This window comes from Oncorhynchus tshawytscha, linkage group LG10 (assembly GCF_018296145.1).
Source record: "Oncorhynchus tshawytscha isolate Ot180627B linkage group LG10, Otsh_v2.0, whole genome shotgun sequence".
Classification (NCBI taxonomy): Eukaryota; Metazoa; Chordata; class Actinopteri; order Salmoniformes; family Salmonidae; genus Oncorhynchus; species Oncorhynchus tshawytscha.
Window position 1 is genome coordinate 64,728,063 of NC_056438.1, and position 25,047 is coordinate 64,753,109.

General features: G+C 39.3%; 2 protein-coding genes across 5 annotated transcripts in view; one reads left to right on the forward strand and one right to left on the reverse strand.

The window, feature by feature from the left end:
- The first annotated feature begins 3,607 nt into the window (after positions 1-3,607).
- On the forward strand, positions 3,608-15,456 carry LOC112260649 (myosin light chain 4-like). 2 transcript variants are annotated; one of them, XM_042328846.1, is made up of 6 exons: positions 3,608-3,689; positions 13,266-13,293; positions 14,116-14,265; positions 14,541-14,714; positions 14,973-15,050; positions 15,161-15,456. In XM_042328846.1, the coding sequence occupies exons 3-6, from the start codon at positions 14,163-14,165 to the stop codon at positions 15,187-15,189; spliced, it is 384 nt and encodes a 127-aa protein (XP_042184780.1). In that variant the 5' UTR covers positions 3,608-3,689; positions 13,266-13,293; positions 14,116-14,162; the 3' UTR covers positions 15,190-15,456. The 2 variants fall into 2 exon arrangements, with proteins under 2 accessions (XP_042184780.1, XP_024291689.1); XM_024435921.2 differs by lacking the exon at positions 3,608-3,689 and adding an exon at positions 11,340-11,513.
- Positions 15,457-19,891: 4,435 nt separating this feature from the next.
- Positions 19,892-25,047, reverse strand: part of LOC112260650 (corticotropin-releasing factor receptor 2) — a 71,688-nt gene continuing 66,532 nt past the window's right edge. For all 3 annotated transcript variants that reach the window (XM_042328847.1, XM_024435922.2, XM_024435923.2), the window contains 3 exons: positions 24,599-24,734; positions 23,718-23,759; positions 19,892-23,090 (listed from right to left, as the gene is read on the reverse strand). In XM_042328847.1, coding sequence (XP_042184781.1) covers positions 22,950-23,090; positions 23,718-23,759; positions 24,599-24,734 — 319 coding nt within the window. In that variant the 3' untranslated portion in view covers positions 19,892-22,949. The remainder of the gene's footprint in view (positions 23,091-23,717; positions 23,760-24,598; positions 24,735-25,047) is intronic.

The window sequence follows — 25,047 nt, forward strand, 5'->3', positions numbered from 1 at the left end:
GGGCTAAACGACTAGCACTCACTTCCGTCATCATGAAGTGCTTTGAGAGACTAGTCAAGGACCATATCACCACCCTACCTGACACACTAGACCCACTCCAATTTGCTTACCGCCCAAATAGGTCCACAATGCAATCTCAACCACACTGCACACTGCCCTAACGCATCTGGACAAGAGGAATAGCTATGTGAGAATGCTGTTCATCGACTACAGCTCAGCATTTAACACCATAGTACCCTCCAAACTCGTCATCAAGCTCGAGACCCTGGGTCTCGACCCCACCCTGTGCAACTGGGTACTGGACTTCCTGACGGCCGCCCCAAGGTGGTGAGGGTAGGTAACAACATCTCCATCCTGAAGACTGGGGCCCCACAAGCGTGCGCTCTGAGCCCTCTCCTGTACTCCCTGTTCACCCACGACTGTGTGGCCATGCACGCCTCCAACTCAACCATCAAGTTTGCGGACGACACTACAGTGGTAGGCTTGATTACCAACAATGACGAGACGGCGTACAGGGAGGAGGTGAGGGCCCTCGGAGTGTGGTGTCAGGAAAATAACCTCACACTCAACGTTAACAAAACTAAGGAGATGATTGTGGACTTCAGGAAACAGCAGAGGGATCACCCCCCTATCCACATCGATGGGACAGTGGTGGATAGGGTAGTAAGTTTTAATTTTAAGTTCCTTGGCGTACACATCACAGACAAACTGAATTGGTCCACCCACACAGACAGCGTTGTGAAGAAGGCGCAGGAGCGCCTCTTCAACCTCAGGAGGCTGAAGAAATTCGGCTTCTCACCAAAAACTCTCACAAACTTCTACAGATGCACAATCGAGAGCATCCTGTCGGGCTGTATCACCGCCTGGTACGGCAACTGCTCCGCCCACAACCGTAAGGCTCTCCAGAGGGTAGTGAGGTCTGCACAATGCATCACCGGGGGCAAACTACCTGCCCTCCAGGACACCTACACCACCCGATGTCACAGGAAGGCCATAATGATCATCAAGGACAACAACCACCCGAGCCACTGCCTGTTCACCCCGCTATCATCCAGAAGGTGAGGTCAGTACAGGTGCATCAAAGCAGGGACCAAGAGACTGAAAAACAGCTTCTATCTCAAGGCCATCACACTGTTAAACACCCACCACTAACATTGAGTGGCTGCTGCCAACACACTGACTCAACTCCAGCCACCGTAATAATGGGAATTGATGTAAATTGATGTAAAATATATTACTAGCCACTTTAAACAATGTTACTTAATATAATGTTTACATACCCTACATTACTCATCTCATATGTAAATGTATATACTGTACTCTATATCATCTACTGCATCTTTATGTAATACATTTATCACTAGCCACTTTAAACTATGCCACTTTGTTTACATACCCTACATTACTCATCTCATATGTATATACTGTACTCGATACCATCTACTGCATCTTGCCATCTTTATGTAATACATGTATCACTAGCCACTTTAAACAATGACACTTAATATAGTGTTTACATACCCTACATTACTCATCTCATATGTATATACTGTACTCGATACCATCTACTGCATCTTGCATATGCCGTTCTGTACCATCACTCATTCATATATCTTTATTGACATATTCTTTATCCATTTACACTTGCGTGTATAAGGTAGTAGTTTTGGAATTGTTAGGTTAGATTACTCGTTGGTTATTACTGCATTGTCGGAACTAGAAGCACAAGCATTTCGCTACACTCGCATTAATATCTGCTAACCATGTGTATGTGACAAATACATTTGATTTGATTATGATTGGATTTTTTTGTCACGTCTACTCCTGCTCCACCTATCCAGCGTTCAACGTTGCCGGTTTACTAACCACCGGTCCAGGCAACCAACATTACGCACACCTGGCATCAATCATTATGATTATGCGCACCTGTGCATCATCATGAGGCACACCTGGACTCCATCACTCATTACCTCCCCTTTATCTGGCACTCCCTTAGATTCATTGTAGCAACCTCAGGGAAAATATTGACTATGGTGAAGTAGCCTAAACCTATTGATTTTACATTGAGCTGGGTGAATGGAATATGTATTACAGTCAGCCAATTTGTTATAATAGAAATATCGTGCTCCCTTTAATTGTATTTTTTTCTGTTGATTTCATTTCGAGGCATAATGCTTATTGCTTACGGAACCAGCAAGCTGTCTACTAGAGAGAGAATATTTAAGTGGTATTCAGTAATGAGACATCAGGTCATTTATCATATCCTGCCCAACAGACATCGAGACAGATGTGTTAAAGCTTAGTCTCTCAGGCAACAGCTACATATGCACACACATGCAGGCGTGCACACACAAACACACACTCCCAGTGACTGCCAGGTGAAAGAGGAAGCGCCGAACAACAAGATGGGGGAGTATACATTGTTGGATTACTTCAAGGAGCAAAAATGTCTTTAGTTTCATAATGGAGCATTTTCTCAATTCCAACATTCTACCGGCAACTAGCCATGGGAGGTTAAAAGACACCGGTCTTTTCAACCAAGTAAAGGTTGGTCGAAAATGATACAGCTAAACAGGAGCATCGTATGTCTATCAACAGCTATCACAAACCAATTAAATTAATTAGCTAATGATGATAGTCGTTAGATTTGATATTGGCTAAAGGACATGACGCAGCAGGCAGGAGGAAAAGGATGCAAAAATGTGCTAAAATTGTGGTTTCTTTCCCAAAATAAGGATAGCGATGGCGCAGTGGTTAAGATATATAATAATGTCGGCAAAATAGGTCAAAAAGGACTATGAAAAAACAAATGGCCCCAAAGAAATCAAACTGAACTCAATCCAGAATATTTCCTGGTCTAGGAAACGGCATAATGTCAGACAAATGTACAGCCTACAAACACGTATACGCTCCCCATCAGTGTCATGTATTCTCAAGGTGGGTGGAATCAGGCGCAGAGAGCAGGTTAAGTGATTCGACAGTTTAATTCTCCCGCAATCAAAACAACACGGTCAACCCAACATACAGGGTGAATAATCCAACACAGGATCAAAAATAGACCGGAGAAATAACACACACGTACTCCACCAAAATACATGAAATACAAACAATCCCGCACAAAACAAGGGCGGGACAACATAATACATATAAGGACGTTAATTAAACTAAAATACACACAGGTGAAACTAATAAGACAAAACCAACAGACAAACGAAAAAAGGGATCGGTGGTGGCTAGTAGGACGGTGACGACGACCGCCGAGCACCGCCCGAACAGGCAGGAGACCCAACTTCGGCGGAAGTCGTGACAATCAGAGCACAGAACACTGGTAAAGCCAGGTAGAAATAGGGCCTATCTTGTGCCACTAGCTGGGTAATATAACGTAGCAGGGGTGGAAATACTCCTGAGCGGAGTTCCCACTTCAGTTTTTCAGGAGAAACGTAAGTTAGGTTGAAAACTGGATGTTAATGTTTTCTGGCAACTCTGCATAGGCTACCACCTGGGAAAAACCATTGCCTCACCAAGAGGGGTGCCAATATAGCAGGTTAGAAGACTGAGGATAAGGTTAGGAAAAGGTTAGGGTCAGCAAAAATCCTCTGCTAACCTGCTACCAAAATCACTTTGTATCGAAGTGGCATGGAAAGAGTGTACCAACAAGAGGCCGGGAACAGAAACAAGACAGACACAAGGTAAGCACCTGAAATACATTTTCAAATTGAAGGAAAATAACTTCACTCGAATTGCATAGATAACTTGCTAGCAATAAGGGTAGGATTGCATTTACAAGATACACATTCATTGAAAGGTTGTGGACATGGGGCAAGTCAAAGTTAGCCTAATTCAAGAGTGCACAAGGAGAGCGGGGCTTGCATTTGGGAGCGAGTATATTTGAGCAGCAGCAGGCCTAGTGTTGATTTAGATGTTAAATATTATTATTGTGTATGCACCTGGAGCCAGCAACTCGTGTGGGTTGAGTACGTCCACAACACCCTCCCCTGCTCTGCCACTGGTCTCTCTTCTTTTGAGCGTTCCCTCGGATATCAGCCCCCACTCTTCCCGGAGCAAGAGGAAGAGGTCGGACCTGGAAGAAAACTTGGTCGGCTCTTCTCAGGTATCGACAATAGGTGGACCACCACCGGACCCCAGCTCCCCGGTATCGTCTCGGGCAGAGGGTATGGCTGTCCACTCGGGATCTGCCCCTCCGAGTGGGGTCCCGAAAACTTTTCCCCCATTTTTTTCGTCCCTTTCCCCAACTCCAAGATTCTTAGCCCCTCTGCTGTTCGTCCTCTGTTGCCCCATACCCTCCGTATACGTCTCACTTTTCATGTGAGGATTAGGATTAAACCTATGTCTCACAGCCCTTTGTCTCCTGTTTCCATAAGCCTGCCTGCCGTTCTGTACCTTACGAACTCTGCCCTGGATTACTGACCTCTGCCTGCCCTTGAACTGTCGTTTGCCTGCCCCCTGATTCGTAAATAAACATTTGTTATTTCGAACTGTCTGAGGTCTGATATGTGCCCAATAAATGTGCATTAAAGTCGGGTGTCCAATCTTTTGATCAATGGGTAAAATAAAATGCTCATTCTGTAGATACTCCGCTAAATTGAGTTATTGGGAAAAAATTGTACCATCATCATTGAAATGCAGGAGAAAGGGCATAATGTAGTTTTCCTGCCCAGGTGCAATTTAGATATTGGCTAAACATGTGAAAGCAACAGCAAACTCTTCAAGAAAAATAGCATTCCACTGGTGGGAGTTTTGAGAGTTCAAGTAAAGAACTGTGCCTATGGTGTGTCTTCGCCACAGTAATAATTCATTTTAAACAAATTCTAAATGCAAGATTCATGAATAAATTCGACATTTCAAGCAACTGCTACATACCAAAATACCAGTAGGCCTATGCTACTAATTGATGCCCCATTGCTGATGAGCTTGCAATGTAAATGTTCATATTCTTGATCACCAAACAATTTTTGGAGCTGTATATTTATTTATTATGACAATCCGCTCTTCCTATAATTTGACATCTGTGCTGCACCTGATCCAATCTGCTAGCTCACCCGACCTGTGTTGATTGACAGTTTGCTGGTCCAATCAGAGTGCTGTGTGTGCGTTTCACTAGCCAATCTGTTGCAGTTGTCTTTGCAAGGGAAATGCTGCAGCTACTGCCTCTGGGTGCATGGAGAGTAATCCAGGTAGACTCTCTGCCACAAAATGAGTGACAAAACATTATAAAACCTGGCCAGATCATTTCAAGTCATCAGTCTCAAGTCAAGTTCAATTAGAGTCCCGAAGTCAAGTCTCAATTTTTTTTTTTTTCTATCAAGTTGAGTATCAAGTCATGAAATTTGGGACTGGAGTCAGACTCGAATGCAAGTTATGTTACTCGTGTCCACAACTTTGGTATTAGGTAACTTTGTCTCTATTTAGTCAACAGTTAATGTTAGGCATTTGAACTGGCCCATAATAGTTGGATGTTCTTTGAATGAAATTTAAGAAAACAAATATTTTAAAGTTTAAAGTAGATTAAAATTTGTTCAAGTGGGTGTGCATGGGTTCGATCGAACAGAGCTCTTGTAAAGTTTTCTTGAGATGCTGTACATTCTACAGGAATTATAGTGATGGGGTCATCAAAAACCATGATTTCATGCTTTCATTCATTCAACAGCTTTCATTCATATAAAATTGTACAGCTTGTTCCTTGTCTGTCACATAAGTAAAGTAAGTAAATGGGTTGTTGTTGACTCCATGTCACATATTTAACCTTTTAGCCAAAGGAGGGCACTGTGTCCCAGTCTATGCCTGGTGACAGTTTGACAGTGTGGCACTAGCCTCATAGTAACAGGTTCAAGTTTAGTGAAGATTTTTCTATTCAGTGCTCCATGTTGTATGATTTGAAATACTCACAAATATCATGCAATGTTTAACTAAGTGTTTCCTGTGAGTTTAAAATAGGCAAATGCTTTTATAAAGATTGTGTCTTTTTCATATGTTAAATCTAATCAATGAGTACTGAGGTCTAGTCCTATCGCTGAACAGATAATACCTGAATATTTTACATACATGGACTTCAATGGTCAGAGAAGAACAGAGGAGATCAAAGAGACCATCAGATCTGAGTAGAGTTCCTGTAGAGAACATATTCCTGATAGCAACATACTCCCAAATGTCTGAACTGGAGACAATCATCAGCTCAGATGAAATGTGAGACACGTTTTCTGGAAGAAGATGAGGTACAAAACCGAATGGCTGAATGGATTCTGTAGGAACATGTTTTAGAAAGCCCTACGTGACTTACCTTTCAACCCTTACTGTGTTAAAGTAAGATTCACAAGGATCAACAAAAAGCTACCCAGACAGTGTCTGTTACTGGTTTCCAGATCCAAAATGTGACCATAATAATTTCTTAATAAAAGTACATCAAAAAGTTCTTAGTGAAAGTAAATCATTTTTTACTAAAGTTACAGTTGCATGATGAGCACAGTTGCTATTTTCAGATATTACAGCACACTGTTGAAAGACAATGCCTTTTAGGAAACTGTAAAGTGATCTTGTATTAGGTCATTTTGTCTCTCTATTCAGCCAATCGTTAGTGTTAGGCCATTGTGCTGGCCCATAATAGTTTGATGTTCTTTGAGTGACAAGATTGTTTTCGACCCTGCAGGTCTTCAATAAATACAAATTGTATATCATATACATTCATCCATGCTCTGTTGTAACAGTAAATCAGTATAAATTGTATGTTCCATCATAACGGGCCTATAAGTGAGACCGAGGGCAATTGGTACATGTACCAATTGGAACACCTTGAATTACTCCAATCAGAAACAAGTTATGAAACCCCATTGACAAATAAATGTACAACAAAGTTGAACAACTCAAAGTAATATATGTTAAGCTTGTTGAGTTAATCTAAAATGTGAAATTACTTTTTGTGTCATCCTCTTTTTTTAGAATGATGTGCTACTTTACTTTATTTGATTCTATTTCAGCATGGACAATACACAGCAGAGTAGGCTGTTTGTATGACTACTAAAAGACCCATTTGGAGGAATACATTTTCAAGAGGTAAATGTCAATCACATAAGAACATTCATTGTCATCAACATAAAGCTAATCCCGGACATGATGCAGCTGTACGTATGACGGTTACAAAAAGTTCACAAAAGATCGAACTTAACTATTGCCATTCAATAGCCACAGTATGATGACACAGTATGATGACACAGTATGAAGCCTACACTTCGATTATAGATGCCACTGATAATGTACTCCAAACTATGCTTGTACAATCATTACTTAAAGTTGACTATCTGATTGCAGACTTGGTTCAACAGTATTCAATAATTAATGTCTACAAGATGCTGCAACAAGGTAAATTGTCCTAAAAAGTTTGTGTCAGCGCAATTAACCATTGTGACTCTCAATATACAAAAATGTAAAAATGTAGTTTCATATTAGTAGAATGAGTTGAATCGCAGTTCAATGCAGCCATTTTTATCTCAATATCAAATAATTTCTAGGAAACTATAAAGTACCTTACTGTGATTGTGTTCAATTAAAATGGTCAAAAATAAACAAAAACAGCTTCTTAGCAATGTGCAATATCTCAAGCAAGAAATTTGCTAGGACTGACTGGGAGAGGCCTGAGTGGGAAGGGGAAAACTGAAAACTAGCTATTATTGGCAGAGAGATTTGGAACTCTCTTTTGTATTGGTCAATTAAGTAATTTCCCACTCAAACTCCATCCAACCAAAACAGGCTGAAACATAAAGGGCATTATCATTATCATCCTTTACACAAAATTATAGTATTATTCCAACCTCATAGTGTGGAAATATAAAACACAGGAAATCACATGTTTGACAGCACTAGACCCTTAAATAGTTATTCAAGAAATGGGGACTTCTGGTGAAGGGAAGCTCTAACAATCCAGTCTCCTGCGGGAGTCCTGGCCATTGAACTATTATGCAAAGGGATCCACACTAGTTATCGGGAACCTTGATAGGTGTTTCTCCTTCGAATCATCAACTCTCTCCCTCCCTGAGAATAGGGCTATCCACGTCCTCCTGAACTTAGACAGAATTATAACCTGCCACGCGGCAGGGCAGAACCATAATTTGAGACATTGCCAGCTGAATTTCCTGGATAATTGTGCTCTATGGCTGTTATTCGACAGTGTACAGCTTATAAATGAATTAATTTTAGTTAGTACCCTTCTCTGTTTGTCCCTTCTGGATTAAGGGATGTTACTTTGTTTCATTGAATCCAAACAGTAAAGTTCAAACTAAGTGTGTCTATACTTACTTAGGACTTTAGTTTGCTAAGCAGCCTCTGCTACAGTACAGCTGCACTGAAGGTCGCTTCGCTTTGTTTGAGGGCCAAATAACAATTGACATTGTAAATCGTCTGGACCCTTTCCAAGGTACGTACCAGAGAGAACAACAGGCAGCACCAAAATAGCAAACTGGACAGATCATGCATGTTTTACGAGCTTCCCCATGGGGTGGTCATTCTGGGATGACTGCAATAGCCCTCTTCAATGTCAATCATCTAATATAATGTTCGTGGTGTGGCAGTTAGAGCTATGAAGGGCTTGATCCATTTATACCCTGACTGACACACTGAGTTTCCATCTGTGCCTCTATGTAGGTTGACACTCGTTGACTGGCCGGGGTTCTGTTCAAGTGCAAGTGCAAGCCAGCAATGAGTTGGATAGGCATTACAACATAATAATGGCAAGCTGCAGTACTGTCTGTTCGGAGAGTCATTTTACTGACATATTTATGCAATTATCAGTCATTTCATGGCTGGTAGAACATTTCACTTTGATTTGATAACTGATACAAATGACATTGAGCAGGATGATTTCTGAATACAGGAGCTGATCAATTCAGTAACACTAACAGAGTTCATCAGTAGCCAGTGTATGATGTTTGATGCAATAATTATATTATATTCACAGTATTGTGGGTTATCACAGCCTGTGATAATGAAATCTGCACTGCTGGCCTTAAGCCTACCTTGCCTCTTTCACACAGGGCTCTGTAGAGTTATTACCTGATAAGCTTGTATTTTGCCTTTGATTGGTAGGCTCTCCAGGTAGAGTGAGATGTAGCCTTGAATAACCCCTGTATGGATTAACTTCATTCAGCCCAGATTGACACATTGAGAGTTTGGGACTATAAAGTTTTATCTGCAAAAAGATGATTCTGAGATGCTTGGCTTTAAAGGTCTGAATCCTCATTGGTTTGAATGGTGTCAGCAATTTTGAAATGGTATTCTTTTGAACTTAACAACATGAATTGGGGTATTTAGAGCACTTTATCGGTAGAGAACATTCAACAGAACAAGGCTATGTCAATAACTCAATTTTGACTAAAATGCCGATAGAACATTATAGTCCAAAGCTCTCAATGATCATATAACCTTGTTGTCAGAGTAAAGCTGTTAGCCACCTGTGTGACCATTTAGTTGAGGAAAAGGAAATCTCTTCCCTCATTTAGTATTTATATTCCCTTTAGCAGTATACTCACTCATCATTACAAACAGGAAATCTCTAGGCTCATTCAGTATTTACTTGCCAAATGTTGAAACAATTCAAAGACAATCTGGAAATAGGAAGCAATCGGAAGTTAAAAGTGGCACACTGGGAAGCTCAGGGGATGGCGTTGAACCAATCCAAACTTGGTCACATGCCTGTGTGATATTCTAGGAAACAAAAGTACATAAGGAAGAACAGTTCATTTAGATTATATCGGTCACACCATAAACTTTATTTAACAAATCAAACAAATTGTCACATTTTCACATGACATGGGCATAGAATAATGTATCAGTCGCAGAGTCTTGAAATACAACCACAAAGCAGCTGCCAGAGTCCTTGTACAGTAGCATACAGACAAGAGGACACAAGCATTGTCAGAAACAAACAATGCAATGTGGACTATTATAGACATTGGATGGGAGACCACTTTCTTCGGATTAAATAAAGATACCACTACTTGGCAGGTTCTTGATAGTTCATTGATCATAATAGATGCAGTCATTATTTGGAGGAGTGTGTGCTGTGTTTATGCTTTGTTTCTGACACTGATCTTATTTCCATATTCTTCTCTCCATTTTTCTATCCATAGTCAGCAGTATGCATCACTAAACACAGCATTTCAATATCCTCTTATAATGAAAGATTCCTTCCTTGTCTTTTTGTGCAAGGCAAGCTGAGCAGTCAGTGTGAAACGAACCAATAATTCCATCAGTTTGATCCTGCATGTTAACTGAAGGGGAAACTACACGGTGCTGTGGATTTCTCTGGGGCAAGCTGTTCAGAAAGATACAATGGCGTCTTGTCATGGATCAAGCAAGCCATTTTTTATTAGCAGGTCCATAAGCTAACATCTGAAAAGTCCAGTCCAAGAGCAATTAATATGCCTTTGGGTCTACTGCCAGCAGAGAGACTATTCAAATCTCTCTCCACACTGTCACTAATGCTCTGCAAATCCCTGCAGATAGGAACATCTGTCCCATAAATAAATAATAATCTCACAGACCCACCATGCTTGCCCACACACATGTCCTCCAGTCCTATCCGTGGCAGATAATACTAATTTATTAGCCATTATGCAATATTCAATCTGAGTGGAGAGTAATTGCAGGGTATTATCAATATTATTATGGCAGGATAATGTGAGTCTCATTCACCGTCTGCTTCTCAGATGATCACATACCCCCCCTCAACACCTTAGCTCAGTAGGCGGCAGGGTAGCCTAGTGGTTAGAGAGTTCAAACCCCCGAGCTGACAAGGTACAAATCTGTCGTTCTGCCCCTGAACAGGCAGATTAACCCACTGTTCCTAGGCCGTCATTGAAAATAAGAATTTGTTCTTAACTGACTTGCCTAGTTAAATAAAGGTAAAATAACTAAAAAATAACTGGTAGAACAAAGAGTTTCGGATACAACACTATAATTTTCCCTTAAAGGGAAAGTTCAGGGTTTTGGCAATAAATCCCTTTATCTACTTCCCCAGAGTCAGATGAACTTGTGGATAACATTCTTATTTATTTGTGTTAGGTATGAAGGAAGTTAAAGGTAGTTTTGCGAACCATCTACAGGAACAGTTAGCATGCACACCTGAACACATATATGGACTAGATAGAAATAGCTGGATTCCAAATTAGTAGGCATCTTGATGATGTGCATCCGCAGCCTGTAGTCTGTCTTAAATAGAAGCACAAAGCATGGCCTTTTATAGTACACTCACTATTGTTGGCAGCTCTGCGGGCCAGGGAGGGGGTGAGGATGACACCTGGACAGACAGAATAAAGGGCCCCAGCCCCTACCCAAAGTGTTACCCTCTGCTGTGTTGTTCCTCCTGTGGCTCCTGTGCTTAGTTGTGCATCTCTGTTCTCACAATGGCACCCAAGAAGAAGGAAGAGCCCAAAGAAGCACCCAAACCCAAGGCCCCAGAGCCTGAGCCCGTCAAGATCCCGGAGTTTAACCCTGCAGAAGTTGTGGTACAGAAAAACTCCTATTTTCACTTTGGTTTGCATGACGATGGGAATAAGGAAAATGTGATGAGCTTTGGATGTGAGTGTTGGATGGTGGTCTAGATGGTAGGGGAAACATTAACATAAAAATGTTTTTCAATTATTCGTTATCTTCAAATGTGTTTAAAATGATTAGGGATTTATTCAAGATTGAAAAAGGCTGTTTATTATATGTTTATTAGATGCAACAATTGATACTGGGCTATCAGACAGGACATCATTTTACTATCATATGGATGAGGTTCCATTCTTTTCACATTCATAAAATTGATAAGAAAAATGTAATACCCTTAATCTCAACATCAAGCCATCTATCCACTTGAGGGCAAAACTGACCTTTCAAGGAGATGGCACTAAGAGTTCGGTCTTCCATCGATAGTCATCTGTGTTTTTCAAGAACATCAGAGACACCATGTGACGTAAACAGTGCAGTGCATTCAAATAGGAATCCTACTGTTCAGCCGTTTCCACATTGATAAGACAAAACACCAGTAGCATGACAGATTGAAGAGCAACAATGATCATTTTATATGATATGCAAACACAGGCCTTGAGCTTTCTTTGTACTATTATTTACCATTGTAAGTCACATTGTTTTGTACATAAGCCAAAGTAGCTTGAACTTGATGGAGGTTTGAGCTGGTATATATTAGCTTACACAAGATAACGTTTGTTTCTTGCTATTTCTGCCTCTTCTATGTGGGTAAACATGTTCCATGGTTGAGGGAGCAGCTGTATTACAATGTAGTGAGGTTAAAGCCACACAATGTGATTTTAATTTATGTCCATGCATAGCAGACCACCCAAATCGAAAGGCTGACTGGCTTTGTGCAAAAAAGAAAGGGGAAAAAAGTGCAAAGATAAATACATATATATCTTACCAAGGCCATTTATTTAAACATGCAAAAATATGTAGCTCCACCGTTGGCTGGGATCTCTAAATATCCACAGATCTGACAGTAATTTATGACTATCTGAAACAAATCCAACACACACAATAGGAAAATCGCCAAGAAAGGTGCGATCCTCATTACATGAAGGATTTCAAATGAATATAAATTTGATTTTAATACAGCTTTAGGTTAGACCTTTGAAGTTATTCAGACAACCAGAAATGTGGGATAAGCACCATTTCATTCTAGTGTCCTTCTCCTTTTCTCCTCCATTTCACATTCACTTTACAGTCAGGATCATCCAGAGGGACTCAAGTGACTCAACCTTGAACTCCTTCATCAGCTGTGAAATGCTTACCCTTTTAATAGGGCACTTTCTCTCTATGCTGGTGAAGTGTCACTTAATCATTTGCATGACACTTGTAACCTCCATCTTACATGTCATCTTGCGTTAAGACAACAGACCTGGTGTAAAACGTAGACAGGAAAAGCAGTCGGTCAAAGGCATGTGCACAATCAAAACAGTCAGCAGGGGGCATGTGTGTGGAGGCTGTGTGTGTCTGAAGGTCAGCCATAAATTGACACTGACCAAGCCCTGGCTTTAAATAACTAGAATAAGTGGAGTGTAACTGGAGCCTGGGGAATCTCTATATTGTTTGGACACCTACAGTGGGGGCGTCATAAAGGCGAGTGGGGTGATACAACTACTATCAAGGCTTTGTGTTTTGACCTCAGTTTTTCAAAGTCATTTTCAATTGTTGCTCACTTCCCTTCACATTCACATCCTGCACCAAATAGTGTTTAATGATTTTGCTTTTCCTTTCAGCTTGAATTCACCCCTGAGCAAATTGAAGGTAAGATTGAGATTATTGTTGTTAGAGTTTGTTTGACTGTATTTTCACAATATATCTAGTCTGGTACATGAGCGTGCAGTGTGACAAAAGTACATGAAAGTGTAATGTGACAGAAGTACATGAACGTGGCCAGTGGTGTAAAGTACTTAAGTACAAATACTTTAAGTACTACTTAAGTACATTTTGGGGGGTATCTGTACTTTACTATTTATATTTTTGACTACTTTTACTTTTACTTCACTATATTCCTTAAGAAAATATTGTACTTTTTACTCCATACAATTTCCTTGACACCCAAAAGTACTTGTTACATTTTGAATGCTTAGCAGGACAGGAAAAGAGTCCAATTCACGCAGTTATCAACCGAACATCCCTGGTCATCCCTACTGCCTCTGATCTGGCGGACTAACTAAACACATGGTGCCATCTGTTTTGCTTAATATAAGGAATTTGAAATGATTTATACTTTTACTTTTGATACTTAAGTATATTTTAAACCAATACTTTTAAACTTTTACTCAAGTAGAATTTTATTGGGTGACATTTACTTTTACTTGAGTCATTTTCTATTAAGGTATCTTTACTTTTATTGAAGTATGACAGTTGGGTACTTTTCCCACCACTGAATGTGACAGAGGTACATGAAAGTGATAGAGATGTGTTGAGAGAAAGCAACAGTAAATCATTGTCTTTTGAAAATGTCCATCCTATACTCAAATTGAGATTTGCATGCTGTGAGACCAGCCTGCTTTTAGGGCCCCGACAGACAAGCGTAAAATAATCTAGAAATACCACGCCACTTTTGTGTTGCTCTCTCCACAGATTTCAAGGATGCTTTCCAACTGTTCGACAGGACACCACTCAATGAGATGAAGATCACGTACGGACAGTGTGGTGATGTGATCAGGGCACTGGGGCAGAACCCCACCAATGCAGAAATCATGTACGTCCTTGGAAAGCCCAAGCCTGAAGGTAAGTCCATGCAACATTCCATGATCAGTTTATTTTGGGGAGTTTCTAAAACCAATAAAAAAAACATGTTGATCAGTTGGCTTTCTTTGATGTTTTATCAAAAAGCTTTTAAAATGTACCTATTATTAACTTTTTATATTTGAAATCTAATTTGGTTAATCATATATGGAATATGTATTATTTTAATACAAGTTAATGTTCTACATTTCTAGCTCCTGTATTGGTGGTAGTGTGGATGGTTTCAATGACATTTGATTTTGTTGTTTCATACACAGAAATGGCGACAAAGATGCTGGACTTCGACAGCTTCCTGCCAATCCACCAACACATTTGCAAAGCCAAGGACCGCGGCACATATGAGGACTTTGTTGAGGGACTGAGGGTGTTCGACAAGCTGGGCGATGGCACAGTCATGGGCGCTGAGCTCAGGCACGTCCTGGCATCACTGGGTGAGTCCATGGCCTTAGACATCTTTAACATAGCATACAATAACACAGTCTAAAATAGTTTGACTTTGCCTGGTCCCATCCTATATGGGAAGTAGCCAACTCTTTATTGTCAGACCATTGACAACAGTAGAAGAGTTGGCTACATGACATACAGGATGGGACACAGCTAATGTATTCTATAAAGATTTTAGGGCAGACTCAATTTAAATGCTATTTAACTAAAAAAGGGATTTGAACAGTATGTTTGATTGGTTATAGGTGAAAAGATGAAGGAGGATGAGGTTGAGCAGCTCATGACAAACCAGGAGGACGCCAACGGCTGTGTAAACTACGAAGGTAAAAAATTATACCCGCTTCTTGCTCTCTTTGACCAAACATTCCAAAACATACTTTTTAAATCAATCAATATTTCCGTACCTAATTCCCTTGTCTATTTTTCTTCACAGCTTTTGTAAAACACGTCATGGCATCTTAAAAAGGCTGCCACCGCCGAGACACCTGATAGTTGAAGACAGATGATTGTTCATATGTTTATGTAAAGTCCACACCATGCCTCTCATCTCATGTGTTCATCCCTATGTGCCCAGTTGGATTGCTATTCCATCACGTGACAGGACCGTTCAACTAACTGTTCATTGTTTTTATCGTTCCCCTTCATGTTGACTCAAATAACAAATGTTATTGTATATCCCCACTGTTCATTTGTGGATCAAAACTTGTAATTAAACAGAATGATTCATTATTATGGTATTATGCAACTTTACCTATTGTAACTGATTTTCCTCTGTCATATTTATCTTGCCATGTGACATGTCCTGTATTGGGGTCTATGGTCAATGCTCCCTCATGTAGCCTACAAACAAAAGAGTGTGCTATTGGTCTAACTAACATACTTTACCAAACAAGCACCTCACAGTGATAAATTCAAAGAAACTGCCATAAATATAACTTAAATGGAACAGGCAAACTCCATACTGAGGTCCTTCATCTTTATATATCAAAAATGGCAATTCTTCTTACTGCATCAAGGTAAGTTTATGAACAATCTTTAGCATGAGCTGAAGACATATACAAATTATGTTTTTACGGAGAAAGGAGATGGACTCCTTTTATGACATGTGTGTTCTGTAAGGTACTATATGTCCTTCACACATGGTCAGTAACCATTGTAGTATTTCTATCACATACATTCTCAGTCCAGGCACACACTATGTGTAATGAAGGATGTGCTCACAAAGTATCTTTTCTTCCACTGTCTCGTCTGTCTTTACTTTACTTAATAAGACAATTTCACTTGAAAGGAGTAACTCTGCTTAAAGTTATCGCAAATGTCTGAGGTGATTATTGTCAGTGTCCACATACTGTAGAACAAGGTCCCCTTTTTATGTCTCCATTTTTCTCTTCTGTGGTTTATCAAACCACACGACCTATTGTGGCACCTGAATGATGCCACTTGATTTGCCTGATTGCAGACAAAAGAGGGCAGACCTGCATCTGTCCCGAAAAACATGTTGCAGACCTAATCAAACATTGAATAGAAAAGCGGAATTTATTATTTTTAAACAAAAAAATCATGCCATTTTATAAGAGGAATTTTGTTGCATTTTTAAAGATCCCACACATTACTGTAGTGGGTAATGTATAGGCCTACAGTATGCAGTAGGTTCATTGGCCTCTCACCTCCAACCAATAGATGGAGCCAGTGGTCTGAAAACCAGAGACCATTTAGTGGCTGTTTGGTTTGTTTGATTCATTGTTTTCAGCAGGATAATACCCAATAATCACATGGTATTACAAATATGATTTAAGATGATTCGATACAGATCAGTAGGTATACATCAGTCACCAGTGTTGTCCTTTTTTCTTTTTAAATATTTCCATTTCAGTATATCGGCTTCATCGTGACTGCAACTTATTGACCTTTCATGTGGAACAAATTGTTTGCCAAGTTGAATAACTGACTTCTATGAAGAATCGAGTGAACAGTGGTCTCATTGTCCTAATGTGCTGTAGCAGTAAGCAAATCATGTTGTTTTAGCCCCAGACCCTGTGGCTCAACCCCAGGGAGACCCCTACATGCTGCTTGCTGTACTAACTTACACTGAGGGTCAATAAGCCTGAATGACTTGATAAACAAACCTGCTCCCGTCAGTCGTTCTCTGGAGGCACACTGAGACAAATACTGCAATATAGCATGTCTCTCATGTGCATTGTTATTTTACTGTTGTTTTACTATCTTAATTTGTCTCTTAATTTTGTCTCTTAATTTTATTTAAGCACTTTGGAATGCATCCTCTGTAAGAAATGTGCTATGACAAACACCGCTATAGCAAGTATAGTGTACTACTGTACTTTTACAGCTATAACTACAATAGTACTGCTAAAATACTACCATCATCACAACCTCTTCTACTTTTACAATTGCCACTATCAAATCTCCTTCTACTACCACAGAACAATGATCATAAACTACTATAGTTTGAAGGCATGTGTGTTAATGCATGCATGTGGCTGTGCGTGTCTACAGCGTTTGGATGAATGGGGTCTGAGTGGTCACATTTATGTGGATGTTATTTGGAGCAGAAAATCCATGTGCAATCATGACATGCCAATCCCTTTAAATTGATCTATGAAATCGCAGGGAGGTTAACTTAATTTTCATTGGTAATTAGTTGTTTGATATGTACAGTACCAGTCAAACGTTTGGACACACCTACTCTTTCATGGGTTTTTCTTTATTTTTTACAATTTTCTACATGGAATGCATTTCAATTAACAGGTGTGCGTGCACTGTTAAAAGTTCATTTGTGAAATTTCTTCCTTCTTAATGTGTTTGAGCCAATCAGTTGTGTTGTGACAAGGTAGGGGTGGTATACAGAAGATAGCCCTATTTGGTAAAAGACCAAGGCCATATTATGGCAAGAACAGCTCAAATAAGTAAAGACAAATGACTTTCATTAAGATGTAAAGGTCAGTAAATCCAGAAATGATAGTTTCTTCAAGTGCAGTCACAAAAATAATCTATGATGAAACTGGCTTCCATGAGGAACACCACAGGAAAGGAAGACCCAGAGTTACCTCTGCTGCAGAGGACAAGTTCATTAGAGTTAACTGCACATCAGAAATTGCAGCCCAAGTAAATGCTTCACAGAGTTCAAGTAACAGACACATCTCAACATCAACTGTTCAGAGACTGTGTGAATCAGGCCTTCATGGTCGAATTGCTGCAAAGAAACCATTACTAAAGGACACCAATAAGAAGAAGAGACTTGCTTGGGCCAAGAAACACGAGCAATGGACATTAAACTGGTGGAAATCTGTCCTTTGGTCTGATGAGTATGCCATCAAATCAAATTGTATTAGTCACATGCGCCGAATACAACAGGCGAATACAACATTTTACCTTACAGTAAAATGCTTACTTACAAGCCCCTAACCAACAATGCAGTTTAAAAAATAAAAAATAAAAGTAACAAGTAATTAAATAGCAGCAGTAAAAGAACAATAGCGAGACTATACACAGGGGGTACCGGTACAGAGTCAATGTGGTTAGTCTGGTTAGTCCAGGTAGTTGAGGTAATATGTACATGTAGGTAGAGTTAAAGTGACTATGCATAGATGATAACAGAGAGTAGCAGCGGTGTAAAAGAGGGGGGGAAGGGTAATGCAAGTAGTCTGGGTAGCAATTTGATTAGATGTTCAGGAGTCTTATGATTTGGGGGTAGAAGCTGTTTAGAAGCCTCTTGGACCTAGACTTGGCGCTCCGGTACCGCTTGCCATGCGGGAGCCATCCCATCTGGTTTGCGCTCAGTGGGACTATAATTTGTTTTTCAACAGGACAATGACCCAAAACACACCTGCAGGCTGTGTAAGGGCTATTTGACCAAGGATAGTGATGGAGTGCTGCATCAGATGATCTGGCCTCCACTAACACCCAACCTCAACCCAATTGAGATGGTTTGGGATGAGTTGGAACACATATGTGGGAAGTCCTGATGGACTGATGGAAAAGCATTCCTCATGAATCTGGTTGAGGAATGCCAAGAGTGTACAAAGCTGTCATCAAGACAAAGGGTGGCTACTTTGAAGAATCTCAAATGTAAATTATATTTTTATTTGTTGAACACTTTTTTGGGTACTACATGATTCCAAATGCGTTATTTCATCATTTTGATGTCTTCACTATCATTCTACAATGTAGAAAATAGTAAAAATAAAGAAAAACCCTTGAATGAGTAGGTGTGTCCAAACTTTTAACTGGTACTGTATATATATTTATACATGTATACATGGTAGCCGGAATTATCATGTTCGTTTTTGATGGAGACACGCAGTTGAGGCCCCTTTGCTCCACTGATTCAAGGAGGTCAAGGACACAGGTCATATTCGTGTAGTGCAGTTTGTGAGAGTTGTGTCAGATTATGATGACTAAGTAAAGTATATATTTCATTAAAAAGATACCTAGCTACTCTACATGCAGTTATGACATTTATCATTAGCTAAATTTACGACTGGTGAAATGCGACGGAAAATAGTCACAGTGCACTTGAGGGAAATATTACAAGTTGATGGAGGAGGACCCAGTAGCATCTGGCCCTATAGCCTTGGGGGCACATCAGATCCACAATCCACCTTTGATGCGCCTGTCAAGCAACAGGAGCAGTTCTTTTCAAAACAAGTCTTTATTGGCTTGAATAAGAGATACAGCTAATTGTTGAGTGTTGAGGGGTCTGGGCATAGGCAGCCTATTCTGCTCCACTTCACTCAGTCCAACCACAGTCAGAATAATATAAAATCCAATCCACAATCATATTATATAACCTATCACTTCCTTAGGCCATTGTAAAATAATCCCAATGGGTCTAACATCTGCATGTAAGGCTAGCATGCCACACTGGCGGTAAAGCCAGCATCCTTCATCATTCAAATATTTATTCTATTCAGTCATTTTAATGGCAGTCTGCGGTTAGAGATGGCAAGCCTTTATCAAACCTTTATTGGATCCAAAATATCTTAATCCAAATCAGGTATTGGTATAATGAAATAGAATGAATACAATGCACAACATGCAATCCCTTCTCCTCATTGTCTCCTCAGTGAATACTGTTTATTGAATAAGTATAAATATGTCTGGAAATTCTGGACAAGATTGCAGGTAGCAGACATTACAAACCAGAGAGAGTTGAATATAATATTTATTTCAAATCTGAAGGTTGATTTTACCACATGTACTTTTATAAATGTATATCGATCATACACCGTACAACATTTACTGTAGAAACACAGTTTTTCTTCTTTCCACAAAAACACACTTTTCTGTTTTTCTAAAAGGCAACGTTGGTGTTTCAACATACAGCCAAAATGCATTCCTGTACATTAATAAGTTATTAAATCGAGAATACATCAGAGAATGGTGAAGCTGTACAAAATATGAAAAATAAACGATTTGGACAGAGAAAGTGCACTGACAACAAGTAAACATATTCAGGTAAACGTGTCTGTTATCTTTGGTGAATTTGTCATTTTGAATGAACTATTCATTATATATTCATAAAATAATATAAAAATTGCAACAAAAAAATCTCAATTTTCATGTTTCAATCAAAGAAAAATGTTGGGGGTGATTTCACTTGGTGAGTTTTAACTTTCATAGGAGTATTGTAATATGTACTGTATGTGCAGAATTGCAATGAATTCAATAGACTAAAAACAATGGAAAGTACAATTTAAGCTGCACAAGAAGAGATTGTGAGAGGATGAAGTAAAATGTTATTAAAATATTCATACCTTTCTATGATTGCTTTGGATGGTCCTAGGTATTCATGTAACCTGAATGCTCTGAATGCTCTTCATGAATTACTTTCACTCCAACAGTATAATAGAACAAAACATATTTACGTCATAACATTTGTACAATTACTAATTACAATATACAACAAACTTTAAAAGAGTTTATGTACATTACAACGAAACATTTTGGTTGTACATGTTTTATCGCACTCTTTGAAGATATATTCTTCTTTTTAGACCTTCTCAAACTAGAACCCCTAAATCTGAGTAAAACTTCTCCAAAATAAACATTCAACTTGGAGGCACCTCCCAAACATAAATAACAAAATGATGTTCAACCAACAGTGTTTAGTGGTTTAGGACCAGAAAATAGCAAAATATTGACCGTTATTTACGTATTTATATAGATCTCGGGACTGTTTGCTTGAATACTTTGATTCAAGAGATTTCTTGTGCATATGTACTCAGTCACAATTATGAAAATATACATTTTGTATGAAAATATCACAGAGAACTGCTACATAGACAACCGTTCCAGAAAATTAGGCCTGGAGCAATCAAGGGATGTAAACTCTGATGGTCATGACAGGTCAATCATGTTCACAGCAATTATCAAACGATACCTTCCCCTACAAGCAATTTTAGACCATCTGTCAAGTAATTTTAATAAACTTTTGTACAACATAAATGTGGTTAGAGTACAATTTCAATTGCAAGAGAATGTGTAAAGCAATAATTACTTCTGATGTAGTCACAGCTATATCTAAGCCCTTTTCACAACAGCAAACCTCAACAGATGTGATATTGTTTTATTGGAGCGGTCTTCCTTACTACTCCAAAAGTAACAAAAATAATGAGAAAGATTGTTGCCATAATCATTATCTTCATGGCAACTAGTCAGGTAACAAGCATGTATCATTGATACCAAAGAAGTTTGCTTTTGAACCCAAATCAGAGAAATACCTCCATACCAGATTAGTGAGTTTGTCCCCAACATGCCATCTATTTACACAATTTCTACAATTCCAAATCCCAAGTTAATTCCATGGGTGCATGAGTTCTACTGTTCTATTTCCCAGAACTGCTTACTGAAGATTGAATAACCAGGCTTGTCTAAGTGCTTGGAACTGGTATGACACTGCAATGGGCCTGGAGGGAGAGGTGGATAACACCCATGCAGGTCAGATGGTCGGTCAGTCACTACCGGGGCAGGTCTTGGCATGTTGACCTGAGCAGGGCAAAGCATTAAGGAAGCCAAATGGAACTCTAACTCATCAGGCTCTATCTCTCTCTGGCTCCTGGACACAACAGCTTAGCATTGACAATGATTAAGTGCAGCACATTGGGATTTGAAAGAGAGAAAATAATTCAATAATTTTAATACATTAAAAGGATTTAATGTACTGTACCTTAAAATGTATCTTGACTTGGGACAGCTGTGGCATTATGCGGACTGAAATAAGGATCTGCGACACTAAAATAGTGTTTGTGTTTAGTTTTTGAAATAAGTGTCATATAAATGTATCTGAATCACAGTCCCATCTACATTATTTGCATTAGATAATGGATATAATCTGAACTCGAATCCAGTGAAAGATAGATTTTATTTATTTAGAGTAGCCTTAGGGTTTTTTATACAGAAGTGAGAAAAACACATCATTGACGTTATGCTGTTCAAAAGAGTTTGAGAGTGATTGGCAAGGAACAATCTGAAAATAAATTAGCCTTAAAACATTTATACAAATGAAAAGCTCTTAGGGTGACATTTTGACAACTCATAAAAGTAGTGCTGATGACAAACCAAAGAGTATCACTTCCTTATTTAACAGTATAATTACATCTCTCTAATCTCACCTCAAACTTGGTGTGCAACAGACACAGAATGCAATTGCATCCCGTGCCCGCACTGTTAAAGCACAATCCTGCTTAAATTATCTCTGCCCTCTCATAGATATCAAATAATGAAGGGTTATGGATATAAATACCACTAGTACAGTACAGTGCTGGGAGTGATTAGGGTCTCTTTTGACACTAACACTGATTTTGTTTTGCCTCATCAGCATCCAGCACGGGGCCTTGAAAGGTCAACCTTCCTGACCTATTAAAATATAACCTGGTGTACTATAGTATGATAACAGCTCTTGATGCAATGGCAGTACAACTTAGACTCTGCAATAACTTCACAATGTTCATTTGGAGAGGCAACCTTCCCCATCTGTTTTAAATGGTCCTGACTTCTGTGTGACGTCCTAGGACGTCATGTTAAGGTATTATAATCTGGAAATCCTAATGGTCTCTTTCTCAAAGTGCTCTGTCTCTGTCTTTATGCAGAGGGGAAAATAAATAAAGCAAATGGACAACATTTATTGAGAGATGCCTTAAGACAAGTGTCTTCCCTAGAAAAGGGACGTTTCCAAAGGCGACCTTTGAACTTGGCGATCTAGGTCAAACAGCTGTGGTCTGTTTTATACTGTGGAAGCTGATCCTGGTGGGTGACGTGGGGATGGACATGGCACGTGCCACACGCACTCTCAGGGCATGGTTGTCCTGCCAACGATGCCATCTTTTCCTGGCGGCTGAGCGCACCTGGAAGATTACAATGAAATACTGTATTAGTGGTGGGCAGCCAGTGTTTCTTTGTCCTTCCTACAGTATACTACATCTATCCCCACACAAAGCATCTAGGACACACAATATGTAGGACACAGGAAATCCCTTTAACTTAAATTGACATTTGAATAACCGCCAAGAAAAAATCTTTACAAAACAGTACAGAACAATAAATGTCAGCTACATGAGGATTCACGTCAAATAGTTTCCAAGGTAGCCACTGTAGACTTCAAACAATTTGTATTTGTTTTGTGTGTATACCAATAACAGCTTCTTAAAGGAAGTGGAGAACAACAGTAGCAACAGCAGCAGGAGGGAATCACATTTTTCCCGATTACAGAATGACTCTTTTTATGGCACTTAATGACTTTCAACAATCATGCATCACTAAAGTAAGGGGGAAATATGGGGGAAATAGGTCTAGAAAAATAAAGAGCATCTACAGTAATGTATGTTCAAACATAGCCTGCAGGGTAAGGATGGCGTTCCATGATAGAGGTGAAATAAGGGTCTCAGGACTAGAAGTCTACTGCCTCTCAGACCTTTACATAGCGATCTGACACACGGCAATGCCCACACATGAAAAGATCATTGTTGACTCACTTCGCCATTTAGAAAGCAGTAGAATACTGAAACAAAGAACCCCTGGAAAGCAAGACAGGACACTGTTAGAATGTATAGTACAGAATGTATTTACAATCTGTTTTCATTGAGCTATCTTTATAAATGAACTAAAATAAGGATGCACAGTATTGGACAATATCAGCTATTGGTCAGATATTTTATAGTGTTTAACCTGAGTCCAGATAATCCGACTTCCACTCAAGGTATGCTAGCAATAGGCATTTGTTTCAGAATTAAAATGTGATTTAATGTAAACAAAATGCTGCTTTCTGAGAAGTAGAAGATTACATTTTCTTCCCAATTGAGTTAATTTTACAAAGTGCATAGAAATAACAAGTAATTGAATGATTCACAAACTTGTTTACCTTTCCCATTTCAATTATACAGTATCCAGAGCAATAATAGGAATATTAAATCAGGATTGAACAACCTCTCATAACATTTGTATAAGAATAGTCTAAAACTGTTATAAAATGGACCCTTATCCTATGCTATACACATCCCTTCACTCAGCACCATTAACAAAGTACCTTCTCCACACCCCCTCAGCCTTGCATTGTGGAGGGAAGATTTACACTGAAAATACCCACTGTGCACAACTCACGCCCACATACATGTCTCTACAAACATTCTCCTGACAGCTCAGAACACTTAAAGCAGCCAGGGCCAGGTTCACAAAGCCTTACAATAGTAGCCTACAAATAGTCCTTCTTCCACAGGCTATAAAACCTATAACACCTTCAATTAACAGTATATTAAAGCTACAAAGATAATGACACAGATTTATAAAGGTTCAGGTTTTTTGTATTCTTGGGAAAAGAGGGGCACAACTTGGAAAAGAACAGACTCCATGATCTTACCTGAAATGATTGTAGAAATGAATTGAAATAAATAAAAACTATTTGCGAGATGTCGTCCTCTCCGGGATTAACAAAAAATAGCATGTAGGTGATCCCCAGCAGAGGCAGTAACACTAACGTCGCTTTGACCGCTTTTCTGTGAAGGAAATAACAGAAAAACATCAGTACTCCCATTTACTGTACAGTAGTTACAAAAGTAACTGGGGAAAGTGGTTGCTTGTTTCAATGTACGTCAATACAAAAAAGCATTGAAAGACCCAAAAAGTTTCCTTTCTATCTATTTTTGTAGATTGCTTGCTTTTAATCATTACCACAATCTGTTTACAAAAGACCCCAAATAGTGAATGTCAGAGATACACATTCTGAGTAAGTATGATTAGAACCCCATCCCACAAGACTACTGACATTGTTGACAATGTTGCCCAAGGCTTGCCTCCAGCAGGTTGAGG